This window comes from Dermochelys coriacea, chromosome 9, assembly GCF_009764565.3.
Source record: "Dermochelys coriacea isolate rDerCor1 chromosome 9, rDerCor1.pri.v4, whole genome shotgun sequence".
Classification (NCBI taxonomy): domain Eukaryota; kingdom Metazoa; phylum Chordata; order Testudines; family Dermochelyidae; genus Dermochelys; species Dermochelys coriacea.
In genome coordinates, this window is record NC_050076.1 from 6,518,868 (window position 1) to 6,528,246 (window position 9,379).

Sequence of the window (9,379 nt, forward strand, 5' to 3'; positions counted from 1 at the left end):
ACCTCTCTAGTTAAACTCTAATTATTTTACACACAGCAGCCAGTTGCTATGCTAGACAACAGGAGATCTTTGGCCAATTCTGTTTTCATTATGTTTTGGATATTTGATACATGGCTGAGGTACATTGGTCACCTAGGGGTCTACTATCAACACTTGCCATATGCTCCATGTATTTCGCCTTCAACATGGCAGATTTTGTACCATGTTTATTCCCTGTCCTCCTGCACTTGTGCCTTTGCAAAGACATGAATTCTGATTGCTCTGTTTTGCTTCGTCTCTAAGTATGCTTTTTACAGTATAGCTATTTAGGCTCCTATAGCTAATCTTCAGGGAGATTCTTAAATAGCCATGCAATGGCTTTTTAACATGCAGAATTTTAGATCTAGACTGTTGTTATTAAGTATGTGGGACTGAGGAATAGGAAAGCTTACTTTCTGCTCAAATGGTGCAAAGCTTGTTTAAGGATTGTTTTTGGTAGTCATTAGCATTTTATCTACATCTGAGAACTGTAACAAGCACATCACTAGAATATCAAAAACTAAAGAAGTTGAAACCAAGTAATAAAATTGCAAACAGGAGATGACAGTGAAACTATTTTGTGGACAGAAACATTTAAATCGCTTTTGTTGGTTCTAAATCCCTGTGATCTTTTGTAATAGTACCATGGCTTGGAATTTTGTTTTGGCCAATCAGATTCCTCTTTTTGTAAATGCCTTTTCCCTACACTGGATATCATCTGCATGATCTTTTGAAATGATAAGGAAGGGTAATAAAAGAGAGGCAAGTAAACAACTATCTGAGAGAGATCTTGCTACAAAGATGGTTCAGAGCAGACTTTTAACTGAGTGATTCGCAAGTCTGTGTCTCTTACAGCGAGTGTTTCCAAAAGCAAAATCCTGAACAATTAATGTAATTTAAAAAATAAAAGAAATGTTTGCTAAGGTAGCTCTGCAAAAGGTGAAGCAGCAGTTAATCATTGCCGACCCAGCAGCATTCCATCCAGAGTGGAAGATTAGATGTTTTCAAATCCTCTTAATCACTCTTCCTACCGGTCACAATGACTTCTTTTGATGAAGCAAAAGAGGCCCTCTGGCTACCACTTTAATTACCTATTGCTGGTTGGCACTTTTTTGGGTCTCTTCTCTTGACTCTAATTTTTTTTCCTCCTAAAGGTGATTGTCCTTTTCATGCTGAAATTGTTTCAGTTTGGTCTTTCCTGGTTAGGAAAAGTATGGCTGGCTAGAGTAATTGAATATAGATCCAAAAGCAAGAATACTACATGGATCAACGCTTGGGTCACTGGCCAGGTGCCTCCAGAGTGTCCACCAACACTATGCATGCATCCGATGAAGTGAGCTGTAGCTCACGAAAGCTTATGCTCAAATAAATTTGTTAGTCTCTAAGGTGCCACAAGTACTCCTTTTCTTTTTTGCGAATACAGACTAACACGGCTGCTACTCTGACACCAACACTAGTTAGTATCTCCCATTCCCCTCCCAAGAATACTGATCCTGGAACGAGGGTTAAGAGAGGAAATTTTATCCTTGCATCCTTCTGACTAAACTCTAAACAAAACTGAATTTAGAGCATAGGGTAGGGGCTTTAAGTAAGGGCAGATGTTAAAGAGGCTCATGCTACAAACAAGAAATGCATGGATTACACAACAAGGGAATTTAGCTTGGCATGATCCACGTATGTGAGGGAGACCTGTGAGGCGCCAAGTGCTTACAAATCCCATTAACCTGAACGAGAGTTGAGAAATCTCTCTACACCTTTCAGGATCGACACCTGAAAAAATAATAGCAAGAAAAAATAATAGTGCAGTCTTAAACTGATGCGAGAGCCATATATTCAGGTCTTCAATAGTTTTGTAGCACTCAGATTCATTGATTCTGTGTTTGTGATCTAAGTAGTAGATAATACTAAACTGCTCAAGGTAGTTAAGACCAAAGCAGACTGTGAAGAACTTCAAAAAGATCTCAGTAAACTAAGTGATTGGGCAACAAAATATCAAATAAAATTTAATGTGGATAAATGTAAAGTAATGCACATTTGAAAAAATAACTCCAACTATATATACAATATGATGGGGGCTAATTTAGCTACAACTAATCAGGAAAGAGATCTTGGAGTCATCGTGGATAGTTCTCTGAAGACGTCCACACAGTGTGCAGCGGCAGTCAAAAAAGTAAACAGGATGTTAGGAATCCTTAAAAAGGGGATAGAAAATAAGACAGAGAATATCTTAATGCCCTTATATAAATCCATTGTACGCCCACATCTTGAATACTGCATACAGATGTGGTCCCTTCATCTCAAAAAAGATGTACTGGCATTAGAAAAGGTTCAGAAAAAGGCAACTAAAATGATTAGGGGTTTGAAACGGGTCCCATATGAGGAGAGATTAAAGAGGCTAGGACTTTTCAGCTTGGAAAAGAGGAGACTAAGGGGGGATATAATAGAGGTATACGTTTCAGAGTAGCAGTCGTGTTAGTCTGTATCTGCAAAAAGAAAAGGAGTACTTGTGGCACCTTAGAGAATAACAAATTTATTTGAGCATAAGCTTTCGTGAGCTACAATAAATTTGTTAGTCTCTAAGATGCCACAAGTACTCCTTTTCTTTTTGATAGAGGTATATAAAATCATGAGTGGTGTGGAGAAAGTGAATAAGGAAAAGTTATTTACTTGTTCCTATAATATAAGAACTAGGGATCACCAAATGAAATTAATGGGCAGCAGATTTAAAACGAATAAAAGGAAGTTCTTCTTCACTCAGCGCACAGTCAACCTGTGGAACTCCTTGCCTGAGGAGATTAGGAAGGCTAGGACTATAACAGGGTTTAAAAGAGAACTGGATAAATTCATGGAGGTTAAGTCCATTAATGACTATTAGCCAGGATGGGTAAGGAATGATGTCCCTAGCCTCTGTTTGTCAGACGGTGGAGATGGATGGCAGGAGAGAGATCACTTGATCATTACCTGTTAGGTTCACTCCCTCTGTGGCACCTGGTATTGGCCACTGTTGTCAGATAGGATACTGGGCTAGATGGACCTTTGGTCTGACCCAGTATGGCCATTCTTATGTTCTTACAATGGAGAATGTAAGAGCCACAGAAGGGAATGTTTCGGAGTAGCAGCCATGTTAGTCTGTATCCTCAAAAAGAAAAGGAGGACTTGTGGCACCTTAGAGACTAACAAATTTATTTGAGCCTAACCTTTTGTGAGCTACAGCATCCGATGAAGTGAGCTGTAGCTCACGAAAGCTTATGCTCAAATAAATTTGTTAGTCTCTAAGGTGCTACAAGTCCTCCTTTTCTTTTTTCTAGAAGGGAATGTGGCTCCTTTAATGAGGTGTGTCTTTTGTAAGGTACAGTTGAGGGGGTACAATGTTCATTTCCATCTGTGACCTCCCTAGACTTTGGCCAATGTGTCTAACACTGTGTTGGTGAGGCTGTGCAATGGGATTTGGTTGACTGTAGGTGTCCAAGGGCTGTTAGATTTCCCCCATGTTCTGCAGCCTGTTTTGTCCCTTGATGTAAAACCATGAGCACGAACATTCTAACTCTTTCTGTCTCTCTTCCAGCAGCGAGTTTTCCTCTGCCTTCATTGGCAAACGTAGGGTCCCCCGCACTCCCGAAGGGCAGAGTCCCAGCCCTCAAAAGGGAAAGATCCCAACCATTGCACCACAGTTCTCACAGTCTGGACCGCAGCAAACAAGCCGGCCTAGCTCTTCAGGATCATCTACAAGAAGCAGGCAGAGTAAGTGAAAAACTCTCACTCTTCAAGTTGTCTGTGTTAAGGGAGGAAAGAAGGAAGCTTTACAGCAGTCTCCGTAAATGGTGTTTTGTGCTGTAAATGTTCCAGCAGTATATGACTATGTAGTTTATCCACTGCTGGATATATACCCATAGAATTCTATCCTGCTGAACACACTGCTCATAATTCTAGACTCTCATGTCAGCATTTAGATCTAACATCCTTCCTGATTTTGGTGTAGAAGGTGGCCCAATTTCAGAGGTGAATCTAAGTTAGTGACACTTAAACCTTCTTCTAGCTCCCAAATTAGACTTTCGGTCTAATCCTTTAGACTTCCTTTGGCTCGCACCCACTTTATGTGTAACTTGCGAGGCCAGCTAAATGATCTCTTCTGGCTTTATAATCTGTGAATCATCGTTGAATTTGGCCTACCAAGGGTGAGCCTAACGAAGTCTAAGCTGGTGTCACTTGCTTGCCCAGGCTCTGGAAGAGAGGAGGAGAGTTAGAACAGGGGTGTGATGGCCAAGAAGGTAGAAGTGAAAGATGCTTCCAGCCTGTTATAATATTCTTAGCCCTTCTGACTCCTCAATGTGTAAGTGCCTCAGCTGACTCCCCAATACTCACACAGCAGTCAGGGCCTGTCAGCAGCTGTAAAAGAGTCCAAGGGCTGTGTCTTCACTCGGAGAAAAGGTGTGTTCTTAACTCGAGTTAGCATCCTAGTGAGGACAAGGCACTTTGTGATTTTCATACGAGTCCACAGGTTGAGTTAAAGATGGGGGATCCTTCTCTGTGTCTCCACCTGCTAACTCATGTGAAAACTACAAACTGCCTTGTCCTTGTTACGATTTTAACTCAGGAACACATCTGTCTTTTGTAGTGAAGACGAGGCCTGACATTTTTTCCAAAACTCAACTATATGCAGGCAATTTTTTTTGGAGCCAGCATGAATAAATATGAAAGCACCTGCTAGCTGTGTACTTATTACAAGCATGTCCTAATCATCATCAGAATTTGCATTTTTGTAGCACTTTATCTGAAGATCTTGGAGTGCTTTACAAGCATTAATTAGCTTCACAATGCCCCTAAGCCTCACCCACTATCAAGTACATAAGTATCATTAACCGCATTTTACAGATGTGGAAACTGAGGCCCAGAGGTGAAGTGACTTGGCTGTGGTTACATAGTAAATTGGTGACAGAGCTGGGATTCTACATGGTGAGTCAGTCAGAGCCAGGATTAGAACTGAGTTAGTTTCTGGAGAGGAGTCCCATGTTCATCCCTCCCTAGATCATGCTGCTAGGTCTGTTAGCTTGACCCCATTGTATTCCTGCTGCATACACCCTCTCTTTAGCTTTGACGCCAGTGCTTGCTGTTTCCTGTAATACGAGCACTGTCCTGACTGGATCGATAATGGTGTTAATAGCCAAGAATCCTTCCCCGGTTCCTGTTTCGCTGCCTGTTTAAAGGGAAGCGCTGCTGAAAAAGGCAAAAGTGCAGCATGCACACACAACTGGAAATGCTGTCCACATGTCCAGCTTCTCCAGGGAGCATGGAGCTGAGCGTGAATTCATGCTCCTAGGTGCATGTGTTTGATGAAAGTCCTCTCTACACTTAGTCTTGTGCTAAGTGCTTAGTGGGGGCTTTGAAGGGAGTCCCGTTTCCAGGGAAACAGTGTACAGTGCAGCTTGTATCAATATTACATTAAAACCGAATGTGATCAGAGATTTAAGTCACTTGGGTTTCTCTACAGGCTCAGTATGTGCATCCACAAGCCCAGACTCCTGGGCTACTTGAACTTTAAGACTTCACCTGGACGTAGATCTATTATTTCTGCCCTGGGTGTGCATCTTAAAATTATGTGCACAATGGATACATCTGATCACATAAACAGGCAGTTCCCTCCCCCGAGTGTTGGAAAGAGGCTCCAGGTTAGGCTTATTCCTGATTTTTTTGCATCAGTCACAGATTCCCTAGCACTCACTTTGCTATTAGTAGGAGACTCTTCACTGTTTACTGTATTATCTTGTTAGTAATGGCTGAGATTTCAAAGCAATCTAGGGGCTTTAGACAGGTGTTTTTCATAAACATTACTTTCAATATATTTGTAATTTGTACAGCATTTTGCATTCGCAAAGCACTTTGCAGATATTAATGAATTAACACCCCCACCTCACATGGGTGTTGTGATGCAGGTGTGCATCTTTGTCCCCATTTTACAGAGGGGAAAATTGAGATACATAGGTTAAGGGCCGAAGTGTCTGAAGATGCAGGCCAGTGTCTGCTGGGATTTTCCCAAGCACCTAAATACTTTAAAAATCTGTTCTTAAATGAGCAACCAAACCCACAGTGTGAGTCAGCAAGGATAAGGGCCAGCTATGCCAAACGTGTGGAAAAAAAAAAACACCGAAATTAGGCTTGTTTTTGACTTAATTGGCTTGATAGTTGCATGTTGGCTAGTTTTTGGCTTGTAGTTTGCTTGTTGTAGCTTGGTGCTTGTTGCTTCTCCTTTTTTTGATCAGCTCCCGGCAAGCAGGGGCAAGGGGGGGCAAGCAGGCGCACCACAGCCCCAGACTGCACGCTCGGGGGATCTAGTCACACAGAGTGTTGCGGCTCTTAGGGACTGGCTTGTTTTGAAATGGGATTAGCTTGATTTTTGGCTTATTGTGAAAATCGGGGTGCTTATTTACCATGTGAAAGTAGGCAACTGTGATGAGGGCATGGGAGTTCCTGATTCCCAGCCCTCTGCTCAGACCTCTAGGCCTGTTCATTTTTGCACGCTCAGAAGGATTATAGCTCCCCCCAACAGACACCTGTGGGTCAGGCTGATTTGTTTGTCTGTCTGTCGCAAGTTTCTGGTGACATATAGATTTTATGAGAGCCAAGTACTGGTCATGATGAGGAGCGAAAGATGATTGTTCGATACAGTTTATATAGCCAGTGTAATCCCACAGACTGGAGTCTCTAGCTTGTTGTTAACGATGTAACTAGTATTTTATAGAAAACGGCAACACATTTCAAGAAATCCAGTTTAGGCTCCAAAAAAGAAAAGGAGTACTTGTGGCACCTTAGAGACTAACAAATTTATTTGAGCATAAGCTTTCGTGAGCTACAGCTCACTTCATCAGATGCATTCCAAATTCCAGTTTAGGCTCCGTCTATGCTAGGAGCTAGGGGTGTGATTCCCAGCTCATGGAGATGCACAAAAACATAAGAACGGCCATGCTGGGTCAGACCAAAGGTCCATCCAGCCCAGTCTCCTGTCTACCTACAGTGGCCAGTGCCAAGTGCCCTGGAGGGAGTGAACCTAACAGATAATGATCAAGTGATCTCTCTCCTGCCATCTGACAGAGGCTAGGGACACCATTCCTTACCCACTGAGCTGGTGTACTAAAAATAGCAGTGTAGTCACAGTAGTCCGCACAGCAGCAAGTGGCAGCACTGGCTAGCCACCTCAAGTACAAACCCTCCTGACCCCTGCTGTGGCTACCTACTTGAGGGGGCTGGCCTGTGCCATTCTGGCTACACGACTGTTTTTAGCAATGAGAGCTAGTGCATGTGGATACACAAGCTGGGACTCCTATCCCTAGCTGAGTTCCTAGTGTAGACATACCCTTTGACTAGATAGGTTTCTTTTTTGGGGTGACTGAGGGCACATGGACTTAATGTCTTATGTATGCACAGGTAGCACGGGGGTATCTACACACCTTCGGCCAAATTCCACCCTCATTTTGAATCCTGCATCAGTAGTGAAGTCATTAGGATTGCACTGTGCAGATATAACATAAAGCAAAACTAGACCCCCTCAGAGTAAAGCCAACAGCTTTGGGGCTTTTGCTAGTTTCCCTCTTGTGCACGCTTGCACAGAGAGGACACATGGGCTTGCAGTTTGCACTGAACTGAGATTTGAGATCTGTGCTCAGTTCCCAGATCTGCCACAGACACTCTGGGTAAACTATTTAACCTAATCTGTTCTCAGCTCCATCTCTGTAAAATGAGGAGAAGAATCCTTCCTTCCTTTCTTCCGCTGTGTCTGTCATGGTTATTCTGAGTGTAAATTCCTTGGGACTGGAGCTTTCTGACTATATATATGTGCTGTACCTGATCTTGGCTGGGACAACTGGATGATACTGTACAGTAATACAAAAAGAAGACGAGGAAAAGGTTATTTTATCTGTGGAAACACCAGCCCTTAAAACAGCATCCCATTGTCCAGAAATGGTGACAGTAATATCTGGCAAATAGGTGAAAGCTCAGATAAAGTGTAAATGCCTGTGAAGACTAAACCCACATTTTCAAGTTCTAACATTTGTGATTTAAGTTTCCTTTGTGCATTTTTTGCTGTGCTGTTTGTGCTGGTGTCCAGGTTGAACAGGTGTTCCCCACAGGCAGAGACCATCCAATAATCAGTTCTACTTTCAGCTGACAGTCCCTTTCTTACTTCCCTTCTGCAGGCAGCCAATCCTCTAGGAAGTGAGAACAGTTCCTTTCTTCAGCAACCACCTGGCTTATCCTTTAAGGACACAGGTAGCATCTTGTAACAAGACTCCTGGCAGCGGCCCCAGAGGAGAGTGAGGTTATCAACACTCCACTGCATATGCCTTGGATGTGATTCAGGGATTATCTGATGGGATGTGTCCCCTCCTGGTTAAAACAAGAGACCTTCTCAGGAATCACAATTTGGGTAGCAGCACCGCTCCAGCAGCAGACGAGGACTGGTTGGGTAGATGTATGCAATCCAACTATTCCTAATAGTTTATTCTGAAGTGACATTGCTGAATAGCATTAAACTGTCTCTGTGTGTGTGCGTGCGTGCGTGCGCGCGCCTTCCCCCTACTCCCCTGAGGGACTGCCCTGGGGAGAAGGTCCATAGGGCTGATGTAATGAGCTGGTTGAAGTGTACTGTTTACATGTTGTTCACTAGACCAATTTCTGGACCTGCTTTTTAAACTGGCCCTTGGTTTATGAGCTGAGGGGATGGAACATCTACGTACAGGGAAACTTCAGCAGCCAAGAAAGACCATGTGTCTGGTTCTGCGCTGACTAACACCCATTGCAATCATGTTCACTTCATGGGACTTACATGCATGGAAGTGAGCTCTGAATTTGGCCCACTGAGATTTGTGCTAGGTGCTTGATCAACAGGGATCCTAGTCTTCCGTGATAAAAACCCCAAAATTCTCCTATTAAAAAATTTTTTTTAAATCCACCTTTTTATGAGATGAAAATGAAACATAAAACTTTTTCATTTCCCAAGTCACAATATCTATAGGTATCAATTGAACACGATGTTTTATTGGTATATTTACAATTTGTAAGCGAGTTCGAAGCCTACCAGTGCCATCAGTCCTTAAAATAAAATAAAATGAATAGAATTTCAATTTGTATTTCTTGCATATACCAGATACATCTATGTCTGTATTCTATACAGTGGAACCACATTTATCTGATCTAATTGGAATGGTGGCAGATCCGCTGAAGCCCAAGCTCTGCCACCCGGGGCTGACAACTCCAGTTTGGTTATGATGGACAGCTGGATAACAAAGAAAAGGAGTACTTGTGGCACCTTAGAGACTAACAAATTTATTGAGCATAAGCTTTCGTGAGCTACAGCTCACTTCATCAT

The 9,379-nt window shown here is 42.6% G+C and overlaps 1 protein-coding gene across 14 annotated transcripts in view; it reads left to right on the top strand.

The window, feature by feature from the left end:
• ARMC9 (armadillo repeat containing 9) overlaps positions 1–9,130 on the top strand; it is a 110,647-nt gene extending 101,517 nt beyond the window's left edge. For 10 of the 14 annotated variants that reach the window (XM_043492176.1, XM_038416134.2, XM_038416120.2 and 7 more), the window contains 2 exons: positions 3,584–3,759; positions 8,208–9,130. In XM_043492176.1, the coding sequence (XP_043348111.1) occupies positions 3,584–3,759; positions 8,208–8,230 (199 nt within the window). In that variant the 3' untranslated portion in view covers positions 8,231–9,130. The remainder of the gene's footprint in view (positions 1–3,583; positions 3,760–8,207) is intronic. The other 4 variants (XM_043492178.1, XM_043492174.1, XM_043492177.1 and 1 more) reach the window with 1 other exon arrangement.
• Positions 9,131–9,379: the final 249 nt, after the last annotated feature.